At 40.4% G+C, this 20,771-nt stretch overlaps 1 protein-coding gene across 2 annotated transcripts in view; it reads right to left on the bottom strand.

The window, feature by feature from the left end:
* Positions 1-7,655: 7,655 nt before the first annotated feature.
* The window catches only part of LOC139726170 (uncharacterized), a 58,199-nt gene continuing 45,083 nt past the window's right edge, over positions 7,656-20,771 (bottom strand). For both annotated transcript variants that reach the window (XM_071637246.1, XM_071637247.1), the window contains exon 2: positions 7,656-10,917. In XM_071637246.1, the coding sequence (XP_071493347.1) occupies positions 8,651-9,088 (438 nt within the window). In that variant the 5' untranslated portion in view covers positions 9,089-10,917 and the 3' untranslated portion in view covers positions 7,656-8,650. The remainder of the gene's footprint in view (positions 10,918-20,771) is intronic.

Here is a 20,771-nt window from a genome sequence, read left to right as displayed (position 1 = left end):
ATAAAGGTTAAGGGGCTAGGCAGGATTATGGTTTGTTTTGATGATATACACATATGGTTATTTTGTTTTGTACGGGAGGGAGGGGTAGGTTGATAGGTTAGATAAAAAATGATGAGTTTTGTTCGGTTAAGTAAAGAATGCTTTTTTTATGATACGTTTCAGGAAATGCTGTATTCTCAAGAGAGTGTAAGAGAATGTATGTAATGAAGTGGATTTTGAGCAATCTGATCAAGTTGATCAAGAATTTTTTTTTCCTTTTAAGAGTTACACTTTATCTGATATATTTATGTATATAGCGTGTGCTCTGCATAAAAAAAGGAAAGAAAAAAAAAGAAGTTACATAAAAAGTGATTTAGTAGCACAAATTTCTTTGTGGGTGTGTGAGTGATAAGGCACATTCGAATTGGCTTGATTAAGCTGATCAAAATACCTTTTTTTGAGAATTATGCAGAATTTCATGTCATTTCTCTTATAAAAACAGGGTATGATTTGGTAAAAAGACCCAAATATATCGTACTGTATGTTTGAAAATGATTTAGCAGCACAAAAAAGAAGAATACAGCTGCTTTTTTTTTTTTGGTGAACATATAAATTTTATTATTAATATGGATTTGAGAATGAATGAAACTCAAATAAAGAATATTATAAAACAAAACAAAAATATGTGTGTGTGTGTGTGTGTGTGTGTGTGTGTGTGTGTGTGGGTGTGTGGTGTGGGTGCGTGTGTGTATATGTGTATTATTTGTAAAGCATCTTGATGATAAAAGAGCCAGTGGGATGGAATGTTCTTCGTTTGCCTGGTGTGTGCATGAACATGACTCGTGCGGATAACAGCTGCACAAGCGGGATATGTCGAAAGAAGACGCGACTTAACCCGTCAGTCCCCACGCGGGTAAACCTGACCTTCCCACCTCGATTGATTTTAATCTCTGAGCCAAAGGGGAAAAAACTGATAGCATTTCCAGAACTTATTCAATTACACGGACCACTTGTCCACGCGATCATATTTGTCCGACCTTATTCCGAGGAACATACCGGATTATTTGAATCCCGGCTCTTCTCCCTCTTGGGTAGTCAATCAATACAACCAATATTAGTTCGGATTTGTATTTGAGATACGTTTGCTCTCCGCCCCCCCCCCCTTCCAAAGGGAAAAAAGACAACAAAAACTGCTCGAGGAAGAATTTTGTAAAAGCTCTGAAAGGAAGATATAATGTTCTGAAATCACAGCCAAAATGTTGTGTGTTGATTGTCTCTTGCCAATGGAAGCAATACCGGTGCATTGGAATGCGACTCTTTGCTCCGATTAATTTGCCGTTAATTTGTATACCTTAAGGGGAGATGTGGGCACAGTTTTTGGTGTAACAGTTGGTAGAGGTGCATGCTGATAGGTAGGGGAATGCGTTATGTCTTCTCATTCACTATATAAACCACAGGAAGAGCTAACACATTTCTGGTTGATGGTTTTGTTTTGTTTTGTTTGATGTTTTCCTCATTTTTGTCTGCGGATTAAGGACCCCTCGCTCTCCTTACCCTGCTTATTTTCCAAGCTCCAACATTGTCATTCTTTTGGCAATGTTTGGGAATCCTTCACATTAATGCTACCACGTTCCATCATGAAAATTATCCGACAGCACTCCAAGCGTAGAATGAATTCATTCCTGGGACAAATCTATTCAGAGTCTTGAGATAAAAATGAACTCGACACCGAAAAAAAAAACAAGCAGCATCCGCGGCTGTCCCGATATCATCAGTAATGATTACATCTTCCGCCGATTAAGCAAGTACAGATGATACGAAAAAGTTCATCGGAGATTGAACCAAGTCAGAGAAACCAATTGAAAGATGAATTGAATGAAAGATATATGAACAGTTGATAAAAAAGCTCTTCTTTAAGATGGCATTAGCTGATTATATGATTGACGAAGGAGTGTGAAGAAATATTGTCCAAATCCACCGTATACATGCAAACGAGAAGGAAAAACGGAGCAAATACACGGATCTAATTTTTCTTGTAGGATTTATAAACTTCAAAAAATGTTTCTCTCAAAATTCTTTTACACAAGATTGCCTTTTCAATTCAAAAGCATGGTCCACTCTTTGAAAAATAAAATCAAAATCACAGGCCCAAATAGATGCACTTTTGCATATGAGAAGATGATAATATTAATATATACGCATTATATACCTACATTTGCTTTCTGTTTCATTGATATTTCCATGACCTGGCAATTGTTGTCGCCAGTCAACTGAAAGACCGTTTCTATTTCCAACCGTTGATAAGTTTTAAATCATTTGACTTCGTTGTCAATGAAGCTGCAAAGTTTTCCGAGCGCGCTGTTGAATGCTGAGTTTATTCATATACATAGATGTATATCCCCCAGAGAAAAAAATCAATGGGCTCCAGACGGAATTGGCTGCAGAAGCAAAATGCACCATTCCCAATTTCTCATGCAAATGCAAACGGCGGGTACTTTGTGGGTATCCACAAAACGTGACAAGCCTGCTGTACGAACACTTTGCTTGATTCAACAGAGAGGGAGAGAACGGACAGTCTTATCAACAGAGAATTTCGATAGTAGATCTCTCCTGAAAAAGGGGGAGGATAAAGGAGACTTATTTACTGTTCGGAACAAAGCCATAAACGAATCAAGAAGAGGTCTATAGGATGGCATACTTGAATACGAAACCATTCTGCTCCCTCGCGGACGAAAATTCTTGATTATTTATTTCAAGTTTTAAGGCATAGTTGCGTTTGTTTCTTCTTCTTCTTTTCTTTCGCTTTCTTTTCTTTTTTTTTTTTTTTTTGCTTCTTGGCACGGTTGAAAACTTTGTGTCTATAACAAAAAGAGAGGGTGGACATATTTGCCGATGATGACGAGAGAAACGCAGTTTATGTTTCTCAATTCCATCGATAAAACCTTCACTAAAACAATCTATTCTGAAATAGATAGTGCCATGAAGGAAGACGTAATAGAGTTATGGTATCGATGTGTTGTCATTGTGGAGAATGAAATATCCAACATTTCCGAGAAAGCGTGTATACTGTGGGACAATCCAATTTGGTGTAAAGAGAATGAGGTATAATATATATATATATATATATATATATATATATATATATATATATACATACATACATATATATATATATATACATGTATATATATATACATATATATATATATATACATACATACATATATATATATACATGTATATATATATACATATATATATATATATATATATATATATATATATATATATATATATCATCATCATCATCATGCGTGTGTGTATGTGGGTGTGTGTGTTTGTACACCTGCTTATGAAGTGCCACTTGTAATGTGAAAGCGGAGACAAACTCAATTTCTAGTGCATATACAGCAAGTTCATACATCGCAAGTCCACAATAAATTCTGTTTGTAAAGATTACGACTGAAATTAGACAGGATTGGCAAAGAGCGAATAATATCTATGTAAGCCGAATTAAAAAACAAACAAACAAACAAACAAAAGCAAAAACACCAAGACTATGCACAATGTTAGCACGATCTAAGTACTAAACTTATACATACCCGTATGCAAACACAACATAAAGAGACACAAGAAAAGTGCAAATTTGAAGCGTTTCAATAGTTTTCTTTTTTTTTTGCGACTTAATTATTTCAAAAACAAAAATGCGTGACAAATACATTATGTAAGGTGTGACATATATTCTCTGATCGCATACATTATTCATCACATCTACAAACCCCATATTTCTCAAATCACACCAGAAAGTCTAAAACGCATAATCATACTGTTTGCGAAAAAAAAAGATGATAGTACATAGAATGAAGATGCTGACTCTTGCAGGAGTAGACCTATACTCACGATCAGTTTCATAGACGTTCAGTCACACTTTAGCACCTATTGATCACTGCTCTTTGAAACCTCTCGTTTTCAAACGTTTCGCGGGAGGTCATTACTGTATATGAGCTTGGTCGCAAAACGACTTTACTCCATTCTTGTCAATTTGAGATATTTGCGATAAGACCTGCTTAAAAGCAAAAAAAAATATATATAAGAAAATATGGCATATTTTGTTGTCATAACTTCAGAAATATTCCTTGTTATTTAACAAGTGGGGTATGTATCTTTAGAAAGGTTTTAATTTGCGCAATCTGATGATGGACTTACCTAAAAAAAAAAAAATATGTTTAAATATGGCGCTTATCGCTTTCTGCGACCAAACTTTTCATAATTACGTTTCAATGAAATCAAGTACAATTTTACACACACTATAATTTATGTGCAATGGGATGGTCTGGTCGTTCTTGCACAGCAAACACACACTGGTATGGAATGCAGAAATCCATAACCGCTGCTGCTGTCGGTTGGCGGTAAAAACCAAGAATAAACTCACAGCAATTAAGCACAATGAAATCCATCGGCATCGCAGTCACTTGCCACCAACCCATCCGAAACAAAGAAAAAACTGATTTGTCAAAATCAACGTGCTGCGCATTGAGAAACAGTATCGGATAAGTCATCGTATATTGTGCTTCGGATTCGAGGAAACACCATGGTGCGTCATTAGTAGTTGTGCAACTCCCGCGTTGTTCGCATAATATCGTCGAAATTTAGAGGTATTATAGGCAATGATAGGGAAGATATAGTTTGGTTTGAGATGGGGGGATTCAGATTTCAACTTTTTGCAAGGCAATTAGAAAACACTTGTGAAATATCAAAGGCATTATTTACCATTTGCAGATGAAGCAAAAACCCAGCTTTATTCAATAGAACCAACACTTGCTGTCGGGCGGAAGCTCGTTGGTCTAGTGGAGATGATGCCTGTCCGGAGATCAGGAGGTCGTAGGTTCGAATCCTGCTCGAGTATGTACGCCCATGATCAATTCAGTGTATATTTACGTCGATGTAGGGCATTTGTCAATCAGTTGCAAACCAAGCTTTAGTGCTTCAAAACAGTTCTAAAATGTGAGTTAGGGATAGAAACAACCAATCAGTATAACCAATGTTAAGTATTGTCAAATTATACAAAATGTGAACAATAGTTATAACAAAATCGTTTCTAGAAAAAAAAAAACCGTCTTCAGTTATGGTTAATAAACTGAAACTTGAAACTTGAACTTGAACAATTCTAGAGGAATTCAAAGTTTTATTTGATAAAAATCGCTTTTGAAATGGCTGAGATATCCGAAAACTAAGTAAAACAAAGTCCTCCTAATAAAAGGTGGGTCGCACCTTTAGGATCTCTTTGTTTTTGGATATCTCAGCCATGTCAAAACCAATTTTCATCAAATAAACTTTGAATTCTTCTTCAATATTATAATGCTCTTTCTTACAGTCCAACCTCTCCTATTCTGCATCCCTTTATCCGGATCTCTCTATTATCCGGACGAGATCTCGCCGTGATTTGTTGTTGTTGGTGTTATGATTACAGGGAAACGGGGATTACAAACTCAGACAAAATTCCTGCACAAACTCACATGAATTAAATTATTATTCCCAACATAATTTCATAATTTACATATATGCATATCAAATTTTCAGCTATAAAACATGCATTCAGACATTCACTACCCCCAAATCGCAGCAAGGACATGGAGAGAAAACTTTTCATTAAATCACACCAAATGAAGCGGGGCAAGACAGGCGATCGTTCATTGAGCAACTTATCAGAAAATTCTGAACGCAGACCAGCTGACGATAGAGGACGCGACTTGTTCACGCAAAATAGATACATGCATATCACAGCTACCATTGGGTAGGCAGCTTCGTGCATAAAACGTCGAGTCTCCCATATCAGGCCAAATCCCTTATCCGGACGGGCACCGGCCACGACATGTCCGGATAGGAGAGGTCGGACTGTGCTTCATAAGAGGTTTCTCGTCTCGTAAAGAAGTTAGGAACCGGGAAGCCCCATCTCATCCGAAACTATACCATCCCTTTGTTTACCGTTTTGTGTGGCACGTTTTATTTCCTGTCCACAGAAGGGTGGTTTGCACAGAAGGGTGGAAGGTCCGACAACATATACAATAACCACATCGCAAATATACAACACACATAATCATAACATGAATCTTAATAATTGTTAAATCATTATGTGTGGTTTTTTAACATTTTCTGACAAAAATATGGTTCATACTCTTTGATAACATGTCAACATTCAATGCAACTGCACATCAACTGAGTCTTTGAAATACGATTCAAAATAATACGTGCGTGTATCAATAACGATTGAAAGTAGTTTGAGATGATGCATACTTATGTGAAATGAAACAAGTGCAATCCATCAATCTCAACGACAAAGGAAACAAAACGAAGAAATTAATCAAAACGACGGACAATAGTGGAGCGAATTGAGGTGGAAGCCACTAGAAAGTTCTTAGGCGTTCTTAAGAAGTGATACTTATCATGCCCAACAAGAGGGCTAGGGTGTCAGGTATAATGTTTCACGTCATAATTATGTACATGGTCATACAATTTAATTTAGAATATTGCCCTGATTATACCGTGGATATAAGTACGGTTTATAATAAGAAATATGTTCAATTGTAAGACCACACACCGTGTGATTTGGGGACAGAAAATAGACGAAGAAGCAGAAAACGCGTAATCCGAGGGGAAATGTTTTGCGTATTATCACAAGAACCCACACAGGACAACAATTCCCTTCCAACAACATGGCCAAGTATACGGATTCAATCGAATTTCCAAGGAAAACATTATGGCAATTGGTTTTGGATGATATGCATTTTTCAACACGGGATATGTTCACAACATATGCTGACCTTTTACTTGCTTAATAAACTAATTGGCTTTAGATTTTGACCTTTCATATTCATGCTAATTAAGGTAATCTCCACTCAATTTAACATAAGAGTAAGTGTGTTAAAAACCGATTTCCTCACAAGTGAAGTATAGCTGTGAATAGAAGCAGATAAGTATATAGAGAAAAAGGAGAGAAGGACATAGAGAGAAGAGAGGGAGAAAGGGGGGGGGGATAGAGTGAGAGAGGGAGATAGGGAGAGCGAAGGGAGAGAGAGAGAGAGCGGTGAAAAGCATCTGCATCATGTACGTGCTTGCGTCAAATTGAAACACAACACGGAAATCTGCCCGCCAAATCAGATACAAGGTAAGGCAACAGTTTTCCCCGGAGCATTCAGCTTTCTACTTTTGTTCTCTTTTTAATATTCCTGTAAGAAAGCTCGAGTGTGGCGTAGGTCTTGAGGATTGCGTCTGAGAGTGGGTTCTAGATAAAATTGCGTTTAAAAAGGGTATTATCGTTAAAAAAATAAAAGTCGGATATTTTCTTCAGTGTCAATTTAGATGGCAGACTCCTGCTTTTTTTTTTCTTTCCTCTCTCAAACTCTCTCAAAAGTGTATTGTTGACTTTTTTATATCATTGCATATGTTCAAATATCTTACAGGTTATCGTGATCATCTTTTATACTGTGAATTTATTACGTAGATCTTTGTACAGATATATGTACAGTTAATCCATGTATGATTTTCATGGGGAAAAAAAAAAGCAGAAATAGTATGAAACTGAACTAAAATTAACTGACAACGCAGAGTGGGGGTGGTGAGGGTGATGGTAAAGATGATACGAGCAGTCTGATATGTCTCAACAATCCTTGGGAAAGAATCTATGTGAGAATCACTCCTGATCATTTCAAATTTAATGTATACTACCAGCCCATCGTCCATACAAAAAATGATGGCAATCCTGAAAGTGTCATACGCCCTGGAGCCACTCACGGTGACTTTGATTCGCGGTTTACAGAGGGGAGTTTCAATTTCACGCGCCCTGAGCCGCGCACCAGTAATCAATTGAACGGTTGAAGCGGGAACAAGTTTACCGCAGAGCAGAAGATTGCCTCAGTCGCAGATGCAGAATAAATTTGATATGTAACATTGTATTCTACAAAGCCACATTTTATCTTTTCTTCACTCCCCGGCGGTTAGCTGGAATTTACAGGCTGTTGACAATTTTTGACAAAGTTGCTAAGAGGCTCTTTCGTCAGGTATTGTTTTCTCTGTATTAACTTTACATCATAGCATATTAATCAGCAGGATATCGAACTCTTTATCCGAATTCCTACTAGCTTATTGTAGCGACGTGAAATATGAAACACATACACAATTATTCTTTCATGACATTTACGAAACTATAAGATCTCTGAAATTATCGAATTTTCTTTCAGTTCACCGCCTACATGTACATCATACATACAGAATATGACCAACTGTCCATAAAGTGCAGTTTCAACCGCTTCGATTCAAATATAAGTAGTTTGTTATCGAACCGGCAAGCCTTCCAGGTCAATCGTCCTTTCGCGTAGATGCCTCTTACTGTGATGTCATTTGTTCGACTCTCAGCTAGTGAGTAATCACTGTGTAGTCACGAACATCTGTTCGTCGAGGACCTCGGCGGGGAGGGAAAAACTCTTCCAGAGTTTCGTTGCTCTTTTCAAGAAGGGCTGTTCAAGGGATGGTAGACGGCACATGAACGATCTGGTGGCTGTTCGATTAAGACGATCACCGATCGGCAGCTCGTGGTGGCGGCGGTGGTGGTCGTCGACGTCGCGTTGATGAGATCGCAATCATCACCATCGTTCGATCGGTGACCACTCGTATGTCATACACTGGCCTCAGCACAGTTCTGGCCCCGTCGGTCACTGCCTCGTAGCGGTGACATCTTATGGTAAATCCGCCTAATCGAGTCCCGCTTTTTCAGCTTTGCTTCCTGCTCAGCTCGGTCGAGTTCTTGGATCATTTTCATCTGCACCGATGGCGTGATGATCGGCTCTTTGAGCCAACATCGGCACCCGAGGCCGACGATCAGGGCCCCGACAATGAACACGATGACGCAGACGGCGCCGTAGGGCCACCAGCGAAAAACCTTGTAGAGGTCGGTGAAGACCCCGATACTGATGAGGGAGGCGAGGATGAAGGCGACACCGAGGAGGATCAGTGACAGGCGGGCGCACTCGGGCAGAAAGACGGGAACTTTCCCGTTCGGGACTGCGTGTTCGGGACTCCCCGTGTGTCCCGAAGCTTTCATCTTAACTCCCATTGTCGGTCAAACACAGAATGAAATTTCTCTGAAATTTAACGATTAGAACAGGTAGTAACAATGTTACCTGCATTCACCGCTCAAGCATTATCCTTTTCTTTAGAGGCACAAAATCGCGGTTTCTCCCCGTGAATGCTCCGCGAAAGGACATGTAACCTATATAATCGTGAACAGGTTAGGATTTTTTTTCTTTTTAATTTCAAAGTTCCTGTCTGCCTATCCTCAAATATGATTCGTGAATTTCCCGACGTTAGTGACAGCACCTGTCTCCGGTCGATAAACGGGGCCGAACTCGCATCAAAGCACCACAAGATTGCCGTTAAGTGGCAGCCTTGACAAAATGAGAGATGACAGCTTTTGTTATCTCCGCTCCTTATTCTCCAGAGGACATTTACTCCTCTCCTGCAGGTGCAGAAATCGAGCTTCTGCTGTTGTTGCTGTTGTTGTTGGTCAATCGAGCATTGTCTTATCGTGCCAGACACGCTCGAGCTGATGACGTAATAATGTAAACTGTAGATTTTTCGCTAATCCAGGGTGGAGAACTCATGTTTCCAGCTACTCATTCCAGCCTCTCTTCGCGAGTCACGAACGCCCAAGAACCTCAAACGGTAATCACTTAGACACTATCCCTCCTCCACTCCAGACACAAACTCAGCGATGCAGGTCTTATTCCTTGATGACGTTTGCACATGCGCAGTACTTATATTTTATATTCTCCCGCCAGTTTTTGAGCTCCCTGAGAGCGAAAGCTGAATTTGCTTTTAAAAACAATGTCAAACGGTATCAAAAACTAGAATGTAGTTTATCCATAGCGTCAGTTTAAAGCCCAGTTTTCAGACGGGAAGATATTTCAACTCATGTCCCGTTTAGCAAGCTATGTTCCATAAGAGTTTTGTCGTGACGACAATGAATATATCCCAGTGTGAAGTAATGAACGGCGGGGGAAATAATAGCTCGCTCCAACTTGAGATGATCGGGCTACAGTGCTGTGATCGAGGAAGCCTTATAGAAATTCCAAACTCAGCGACCACTCGAGAACACCTTCAGATTGGCACTCTGTTTCCCAATGTGCAGCGCTCCCAAATTGTGCAGACGAGCAAAGCGAATCCACGAAAGCGGGAACAACTCCACATCTGCGCCTGATGACACTTCGCTCGCACCAGACCGGAAAACATTGATTGATACACAAAAACCGCACCTGCGACATGCGTGCAGTACACAAGAGTATGTTCACGCTTCACGAATGTATTAATGTTGTTGTTATCTTTGTAAGTTGCCTCCTTTTCTCACTCTCAATGTGTTGTTACGCATAAACGTCCATTAAATATAGTAGCAGGAAATGAAGATGACGGAAGAACGCTTCCACCCCATGCGAGTCAATCTGATGTAATTTCCCTTCCATGAGATTGGTGAATGCGAGGGTTTGAGAGAGAAGGAGAGTGACTGAGAGAGGGAATCAGAGCGTGGCCTCGGTTCTTGTCAAAACTGTAGTCTTGTAGCCAGATGAAGATGTGTGCACGCTCGGCATTGATTGGCGCAGTCCGCGCGGGGTGAACTCGACTAACGACATGGGCGTACTTCCTCCTGTGTGGAATTCGCTGAATTCGTGGCGGGGCTCGCAGAAATGAGATAATGAGGCACAAATGCGATTGGCTCGATGAGGTAAGTCGACGCCGAGGTGGCCCCGTGGTGGCTCTCGGACCGTCCCCCCGCCGAGGGGTTGGAAGACGCGAGAGCTATTTCAGCTTAAATCTAATCAAATCAAGAGCTGACGGAGCTGCTCAGACTCTGCATGGGCTGTCATCCAAGATCCCATTACGAAAACAGACCTGGAGATGAAAAAGAGAGAAAAAGAAAAGAGAAAATGAGAAGGAGAATCGAACAAGACGACGTGCACAACTTCGTTTCTCTTTCTCCTATCGTTGCGTGTTGGGATTTGTCTTTTTACACTTGTCAATTTCGGAATGAGAGCTGAGCTTACATGAACATGGGGGTTGTTTTGATAAAAGGCTGGTTAATGTGGATCCTCACGGTGCATTGTTGACAATATCCCGGGATAATACACGCATTCCCATGCAGCTGGTGAAGGAGAGAACTGACAGGCGAGCGAGTACGATGGTTTAGGGGAGGGAGGGGAAAAACATGTGCACCTGTGTTTAGATAACTTTTCTGCGCTTTTCTCGTGGAAAAGGGGGATGGGGGCCTTGCGTTGGTTCGAAGTGCAACGTGTGATATTTTGTGTCATGTTTGCAGGAACAATAATCATGAACTTAATCATACTAATGAATTGAAGATGTGGAGACGAAAAGAACAAAGACAATCGGTTAAACTTTGGATTTCACTTTCCTCGAGTTACTTTGGTGAAAGTTTTCATCGTGTTATTCTCAACTGGATTCACTTTGAAGTCGCGTTTACAAGTGGAATTCCCTATATTTAATGGCGAAACGTGGTATTGCATATTCATTCGCAGAACGTCTAAACAAGGGTATGCAACCTCCTATATAAGAAGTGGCGTGTTGACTCACGCTTGGCAGTTGCTCGGTTATTTCTTCTCCCATCGTTGTCAATATTTGACCAACTCATTCCTGGACTAACATCTCGGACGCTCTTTACAGAGTAAAGTGGTGAGATGTCTGTTTTTCCCTATTCAGTGGGATGGGAACTTGAATGTGAGTGCTAGTTTGGCACGATTGCACACACTGCGATAAAATCCACACCCCCCCCCCCCCCCCCGCTCATCATAGTCTTCTGACGTAGTTCACACTTTGAGGAGAAATTCACAGCTTATCAAACTTGACCTTGAAGAAAGTTGAATAATAAAATAACAGCGGCTTTCATAAAAATGAAACTTTATAGTACAATATAGAGAAAGTTCTAGAATATTAAAGTTTCGCACGTTTCACCTTATAGGAGAAACGGACACGACCGAATGTGTTGCTCATACAGATGGAATTATGTTATCAGTATTTAGTTCACGACATTTCAATTTAATGTAATTATTATACATTCATTTATTCTTGTGAATGGTTGAACAGACTCCGTCCTTTAAGTTAAAAGTCATGATATCTAAATCACTACACCTCACGAATATAGCTTGATGCAAAATATTAACATTTCCTCCTCTGAATGCTGAATTTTCTGTCAAATGGGACATTTTGTGAATATTTTTGGACAAGAATAAAGTGCAGCATTCATAGGCAATGACATCAACACCTGATGTAATTTGCATACATGCGAGCATTTGGGGCTGATATGACCGATGCACATAGGACTCTGCAGGTCTCAATAACCTCTCGTCTTTCCAATTTCGATGAAACTTTCATTGTTTTGTTTCACCGGTTTACGTACGTTACCATGGAGAGAAGTTTCACTGTATATTACTGATCCCTTCGATGTATCAAGCATTCACATATCATAATAATTTCAGGTGTAATGATTATATTCATTTATTCAATTTCTCACTCCAAGAGGGAAGGAGAGTTTAGCGGCCGTGCTCGTAAAAATGCCTTCTCGTCTTTAAGCGATGGAGAAGGAAAAAAGAAGAAGATGTAGGCCATGTTCCCCTAGTATGTCCTGCCTCTAATTTTCAGCTGATTATTACGTGTAAATATTAATCAAGACGGTTTTAATATTTTGGATAACTATGTAAATTGTTGATTTTGTTGATGATTGAACATTAGCCCTATAGTGTGGCTTTCTAATGAACGTACATCAAATGTGACCGTGCACCTCAAAACGAACATAAAGTCGCACACACTGATTTTGCGTGAGGACTGAAAATAAGTGAAATGGGTCAACCTAGCCGAACTTGACTTTTTCATATTTTCTAAAAGAGCGGGTCTTCTTTTACATTATGCTAAAATTTGGTATCATAAAACGGGCAGGAAAGTGTGTTTTTTAGCAGTTTATCTCGATAATTTTTGGTAGAATAGTGTGATTAGGTGTGTCTTTAGAATCCCCTTTTCATTTCTGAAAAACCTTGTCCACACTCTTCATTTTCAACTCTAATAACTTTTGAAAGGATAGTGCTACTGCTTTGAAAGTTGGCATTAATTATGGACAGACTGTGTTAATGAGGCATGCTTAATTTCAGTTTACTCTGATAATCACTTCATTGTTGTTACTCTGGTGGTTTACTTCCTGTTTTTTGTCCCATTCATCGCACAGCCAGCACGGTTTGGTAAAGATTAAGCGCTTGAATAGACACTGTACTTCAGAGCCTCTTTTCTCAGTTCATACTTTTCCTGAGTTTGTGCTTTCTTTCCAATATTTAGATAGGTTAGGAGAGTCCATTTGATTTGAGTTATACATCATTTTAAAGCTTAAAGTCTGCTCTTTCAGAATATGGTCTGGACTAAAAATTCATGTCTGGCGACTTTTTGTTTGTTTTTGAGGTGCAGGGTCACAAATACAATGTGCGGGACTGCTAACCTTGCAACTGTGACGGCGATGAACATAGTTCAAAGTCAGAATTCACAATTAGGGTTTGAAGTCTATAGATTTCCGTAAACCACTAGTCATGGACCTTATTACTTTCGATAAAGATATTAGAAATGTTAAAAAAAACCCACAAAAACAAAGAAAGCATGACTCATAGAAGGGTTATTTCGAATTGGTACGATGACCTGTGCGTCACGTATACTGTCAGCGACACACGTATTTTGAGCAGCATGACGTTTACATGACACTATAAAAGACAGTGAAATTAAAGCATCGAAACGTACAGACGTAATGAATTCGCTGCAGACACTTCATGCGCCGCGGTATACGACTGGGTGCATGCAGGGGTCAGCGATATATCGATCTGTGTCGCGTGATTAGTGTAGAGTAATGTATCGTCACAGAATGTCAATGCGGCAGAGATTGCACAAAACCAATATTGTCCTTCGTCATGTTGTGGAGTTGTCGTTGGACTTTTTTAGATTACCAAAAAAATGATATAAGTTTATAGCAAGAACATGTCCATACCTAGCGCTAGTGGTGTTCTCTAAAGGACAACTCTGGACCATAAATAACTTGATTAAAAAGATAAAAAATCAATTAGTACAACAATAACAAATTCTTAAGAATTGGATTAAGGAAAGATTAAGGTATGAAATGTAACAGATGAGCTAATTCATGCAAAACAGCTTTCGAACAGTTGATATGAATAGAAAAATGATTGAGCCGATGGTATCATCACTTCAAAATTTTCAATTGCTCGTGTACAAACCCCCCCCCCCCCCCAAAAAAAAAAAAAAAACACGAAAAATAGGATACAAAAGTATAACACGTATATTCTGTATGGCAAGTTGTGAGAAGATGACATCGTTAACTCACTTATTGGTATATTCATATTGACTGTTCTGTACCTGTTTTTGTGAAAATTAGCGAAACTTCACAATTTCATAACCCAGCCCCCTAATATATCCTAGTCTTATCAAATTTCCACCGGTGTGCTTGTAATATTTTACTTTTCTTTTCAGACTAACTTTAAACTGGTCCGGAATAGTCCTTTAAAAAGAGCATATAGGCGTTTTAAACAGGGGAACATGTCATATATACCAGTACCTTGTCACGCAGTATAAGGCTATTTCTAAATGGATGCATACAAAGCGGATTAAGCAATCGACTGGTGCAAACCACGTGTGAGTAGAACTTAATGCTTCTCAACGCAAAGTGTAACCTAGCAGAAATAAAGAGACTAACTTAAGCTTATCTTCTTTTCTGGCGACAACATTTTGTCTGAATCGTTTTCCGCAAAAAGTGCAGAATGCAATCGATTCTCCGTTATCTACCGTAGATGGGAAACTACAAGGAAATGTGTTATGTATCCGACAGGCAGCCATCCACAATATCACCGCCTACTCGTGGCACTATTGAATGCGGAAATCATTCTGTAGAATATGTAAGTTGCGAGACTATCATGAACATGACGGTCATGTGTTAATGAATATTCATGAGCTATCATGTAGTGGATGCGGCCCACGAATTGAGCAGGGATTATCATTCGGGGAGGCGCGAGACCTGTAAGAAGGACATACAACTTGGATAATCCTGTGATAGCATTCAAGCAGAAATCATTACTCTGTTCATGTGTTAAGACTAAGTGACAGAGTTAGTTTTGTTTTGTTTTTTACTCTTTCTCATGAGATCATTGTAAAGAGAAAATTATTATACAAAGATTCATCACGAAACTACAAAAATGTGTTTTATGGAACTCAATTTGTTGACATAATTGTTTATGCTGTCATTGGGTGTAATTATTTCACCACATAAATAAGCCTTTGCATTGTTGGCGGACACGCTTTATACATAATGTGAAGAGTGAAGAGACCAAACAGACGTGCTCTTGAGAAGTTTTCACCTTAAGAAAAGTAATAACCCTATCAGCGACAATTCCAAGCTTCTAATTCAAAATATTTTACTCTTTAAGACGGATGCTACTTAGGCTCCGAGCTTTCTGCTGCGCAGACCAGTGCGGAGACCCCATATTTTATGAAGTTTGGGCTAGCATATTAGATTTGAAAACAAACTAAAATGTAACAAAAATCTTCACACTTCGTATGACAAAAATATTTGTGAGGATTTCTGAGACGATACACATACCCATTGTATCATTGGACTAGTTTAATGCTCGTTTCCTTATGGATATCTAGTAGGTAAGACTTTATTTCATACATTTTTGTCAATAACATTCGCCTAATTCCAGACTGTAAAGTGTAATGAATGTAGAGGTATGTTATTAACAAGAAAATAAAAAAGGAAAAAACATTTGCGAGTTAATATGTTGTAGACACAGCAATAATAATTGGTCAAATCAGTTTTGGTCAAAATTTGGTAAAAATCAATTTTGTATGCCGTATAACACATGTGACATGGAAGAACTTTTTTATCTTCTTTTTTATAACGGAAGGAGGGAAAATCAATGCCAAACCTTAACTTTCGTGAGTTCGAAAAAAAAGGAGAGAAAAATGAGACCCACAAAACACAAAAATAAAGTCTAGAACAATGACCGGTCACTCTAATACCAAGCGACCAATCCTCAGCCTATGCATATTAGGAATAGATTAGTTGTTACACTACGAGTAATAGACATTAGCCTTTTGTCAAGGCCCTCTCGCTGTATGGTGAAGAGAGCCCAGCTGAGTGGGGTCGCGCTGTCGCGCTCGGCTGGGCTCTCTTCGCTCGCCCATCACAGCGAGAGGGCCTTGACAAAAGTCTGTATAGCCCTATGAAGAGTAGTCATGTAACAAATAAAAAATGACAGTGGTGAATGAGGTGGGTAATTCTATTCGTAGGAAGGTGGGGAGTGACAAAAGGTATCAAACTTAAAAAGGTCAAACATCTAAAATTCGGAAGATGGCCTATTTGCAGAGCAATTCATAAGCACAAACTGCCAAGAGCAGCTATTCCTCCATGGCTTATATTTCTATACTGCTCCATTTTCGAAATTCGTTTTCTGATATGTTTCCATCTTCTTTTGTTTTCGATTGTGTGACGATATTTGATTATGAGCGCAACTTTTCTCTTGAATACCTAGCCAGGCAAGTGGTGTCACATTCTGCTTGTGGTTACAGGGGAGATTAGGAGAGAGAGAGGGAGAGAGGGAAAGAGAGAAAGAGAGAGGGTGGGAGAGGGAGAGTGAGAGAGAGAATCTTAACATTCTTGGCACGTTGTTACTCCTATTTTCAATGTCACTCAGTAAGCGAAGTTGATAGAGCCGCGTTCCGTTGAAGTTCGATCCATCCGCTATCACGTTTTAGCAGTTAAGTAAAAAACAAACAAACAAACAAACAAACAAATTTAAAAAGAAAAAAAAAATTGGGCAAGAAATCCGTTACGTCTATTCACTAACCTCCTCGTTGCAGTCAATAGCACGATCCGCCAGTACCCAAATATCATACGACAATAAAAAGTAATATTCTTCACTTTAGTGCTAAAGTGACTTTTAACTGAATTACCGTACTGACAAAATGCGAATATGCTTTTGATACATATATAGGTTCTATTCTTTTTTTTTTAATAGCAGAAAGGAAAAAAGAAACGAAAACACGGGACTTCGAATACCTATCTGGTTTATTAAAACATTTCCGGAGCAAATCAAAGCATTCAAAATTTGGCGGGTTTTTGTTGTTGTTGTTGTTGATGATGTTGTTGTTTTCTTTTGTTTGTTTGTTTGTTTTGTTTTGTTGTTTTTTGTTTCAGCAAGGTTGGCATTGAGGAGATATGCAGGTTGAGGAGGAAGAGAGTGGACCATTAAAAGTGGGTGTACACTATGTGCATGTCGTTTTACATAACGATAAAATAGTATTGCCTTCCTACGATACGGCATTCAAAATCGAATCTTATCGGCAGTCAACAAGCCATACATTTGGGACATTCTTTTTTCTGTAATTGAAACGTTTCGAGTGTCGACTTTGCGTGTTTCCGCTTTACACTGTAATGACAACAAATTAAGATACAGTCTAATCGTCAGCTGATCGCATAACTAGTAAAACGGCTTGTCATAGATGATGATCGTGCCTATTGCATATTCTGTTTTGCAATCTTGCTTAGTTTCCTTTGTCGCAGTTCGGAAGTCCTGATATTGCAACGTGCTAGCAATACAAAGGACAAAGATAGAGGAAAAATCGATGCATGTATTGATATGACAGAAAACAAAAATATGGAGGGTGATGAATCAAAGTCTTATCTCCGTAGATAGCGCGACTGGAGGATATCCATACTGTTTGTGCATCTTCGCTCCTCAACTTGGAATTCGAAAAGCTATAGCGTGCACACCCTAACGCATTCGCGGAAGACGCCCACCATGAAATATTATTATGTCCATATTCTCAATTACCTAATGGAAAACTAGCTTAGAGGTGAATTCCCGGAAGTTGCATAGATTACAGTCATCGCTTTGACATGGATGAGGCGAGAGACAGCGTTCTTATTGAAGCAGCCACTATACCAACGTAACGTTGCTTTTGTTGTTACTGTACTTGTCTCATGGAGCTATATCACGGGAGCATTACTGCGTGCTTCAATTTGGCTGTGGAGATGATATTCTTGCTTAAATTGATATCCGCCATCGTTGGCGGCGTTGTTCAGACGGGACGAAAAAAAAAATGGTCGAGAGGGTGAGCAGGCTCCAGAAGGTGTCACTGAACTCGCCAGGGAAGAGTGTGCAGTATGTGACAGGCACGAAAGCCCTCACCCGTCGAGAAGTGTGCAGACGACGTACGGTCGCAGAATCAGAAGAAAAAGCTTTCTACAGAAGAAGACATCGCATAATTGAAGCTGTTTCAGTGTGTCCTTTATATGCACGCCACCAAGCACAACCAAAACCACATTTACTGCTGCATTTGTGCCTTATCAATTTAAGAAAGTGATTCTAAGCAGCTTATGTTCTCGCTGTATCAGAAATGAGTTGAGAAGCGGACATGATGTGGACCACAGAGGTGACCGGACCGATATTGTGAGAGGAAGGAAATATTTTTTGAGGAGGCGACGGGCCTCAGTATTTAATGAATCCACTGAAATAATGAGACTGCCAGCCAGAGGGGCGCCTCTGATCTCCTTGCACCTATCTTGTTTATTTTCATCGTTTCTCTGTTAAAAAATTTTCCCTGCAGGATTGTTGAAGGCGTGTGGAGAGTATTATTATTCCGAGCCTGGAAATTACAAGATTTTAGTGATAGGATTAGCAGTAGCGCCATCTTGCAACGGAAAAGCACAGTCCATATTCATTCCCCCTGGTTAGATAGATAGGTCCATGGCGAAAGAAATCGAGGGATTTAAACTGAACACAACTGACAGACAACATGCACGTGTAGACGCCAAAAATATTCCCTTACTGTTATGAATAAAGACAATTCAGTAGTTAGTATCAAATTATTCGTCGTACTTCACGAACAAGAAATCATATCGAAGACAACTGGCCCATTGGTGCATTCAACAGATCATACGATATGACTGTAGTGGGAGTGCGGTGGTTAAGTGGGCGGTTTTCTGAGTTATCGTGTGTATCCATCTTTGAGGTAAATTCGTGCGAGCTAAGTTAATCTTGGCAGCGTGCCATTTCCCTCTAAACGCGATCCCCCCCCCCCCCCTCGAGTCTTGCCACACTTTTGCGGTTCGCGCGGAGGAGCGACATTAGCGGTATTTGGGTTCTTGCCGAGGGATTTCTGTCGAGGGATTTTACCCACTCCCCAGGGTATTCAACTTGTGTAATCACAACTTCCTTCAGAGAAAAACTTGACGAATATGCCATCAACATAATAAAGCATTTATCCTTAGCCTGACTGACAGTGAACGACCGCAGTATGAACTTTACTGGATGATCGCGTTTGAAGACCGTATCACATATATCCGAGCAAGCCTTGCGTGCGACTTGTGAAGAACAATTTTTACTACCCGGAGTTCCCTGCTGATGAACCGCGCATGACAGTACCTAGCACGTATCTCACTCGTAGCCACCCGGAGATGCGCACGCACATCTTTTTACCCGTAACCATGTTTAGACCCTGTCACACCTTTCCGGGCATGCTACGCGGGCTTGTTGTGTGTGGGGATTTTCCAGCATACCGCACGATTTCTGAGGACGGACACGGATTTGGGCGTGTCAGAGCATGTGTCTTACTTGCTGGACGCGTTCTACTTAAATTCTGCTTGCGGGTATACTGTGTGACCTGTGTACCAGTCGCGTGGGTGCTGACAACTCAGTGAAGGAATTCCTCTGAAGGAATAGCAGAAGTCCCACAGAATGTCATTATCTTGGCTGCATACGGGGACTGCGAGGTACCTGCAGGGAGTTGCCTGCGAGGTGCTGCCGCTAAGGGCCTCCTACTGGCGTTCTGCGTGGACCTCTCCAGGCATCCCCGCGACTCACCCGGAAAAAGTTTTGGTCATGCTCAAAACTTGGCTGCGGTTAAATGGGACAGGCGAGATACGCGCTAGGTATACTGTCAGGTGCGGACCAACTGCGGAGAGCTCTGGGTAGCAAATTTGTTTCCCCGCAAGTCAAGCCGCAAAACTTCCCCAGATACGGTATGACAAGGCCTTGAGCATGCTCAAAACTTGTTCCGAGTGAGTCGTGGGGGTTCGCTCGCAGAGGTACACGCAGAACACCAGTAGGAGACCCTTACCGGCAGCACCTCTCAGGCAACTCCAACGCAGGTACTTCGCAGTACCTGTAAGTCGCTCGTAACAGAAAACGGATCGGTTTCAAAGCTCTCAGGCAGGTCACACGGAATACACGCAAGTAGAAGATAAGCAGCAAATGTCTAGTAAGTAAGAAACAAGTGCAAACTCGCAAACATTCTTGTCCGCCCGGGGAAATTCTCCTGTGTGCTGGAAAATCCCTCCTCGCAACAAGCCCGAGTAGCTTGCCCGGAAAGGTGTGACACGGCCTTTAGGGGGAAAAAAGTACTTTGAAGAAAGCAGCTCATCGCTACAAAATATTAAAACTCCCATAATGCTACCAGACATGATGTTTAAACACGCACACACGCACACACACACACACACACCTCCCTCCCCCCCCCCCCCCCACACACACACAGAGACACTGACACACGGACACACAGACACACCCATACAGGATTCATCTTGACGAAGCACCAGCAAACATACCGTCCGCCTGTCTCTCAGTGGTTTTGTACCCGATAGTCCAAGGCTTAACCAAATCGAAACCCCACACCGAGTGGATTAGGAGTCG

Source organism: Diadema antillarum, unplaced genomic scaffold, assembly GCF_040938485.1.
Source record: "Diadema antillarum isolate AM-2024a unplaced genomic scaffold, OU_Dant_1.0 seq00000079_RagTag, whole genome shotgun sequence".
NCBI classification, from domain to species: Eukaryota; Metazoa; Echinodermata; class Echinoidea; order Diadematoida; family Diadematidae; genus Diadema; species Diadema antillarum.
The sequence above is the reverse complement of the archived record's forward strand: the minus strand, read 5'-3'. Positions and strand labels throughout refer to the sequence as shown.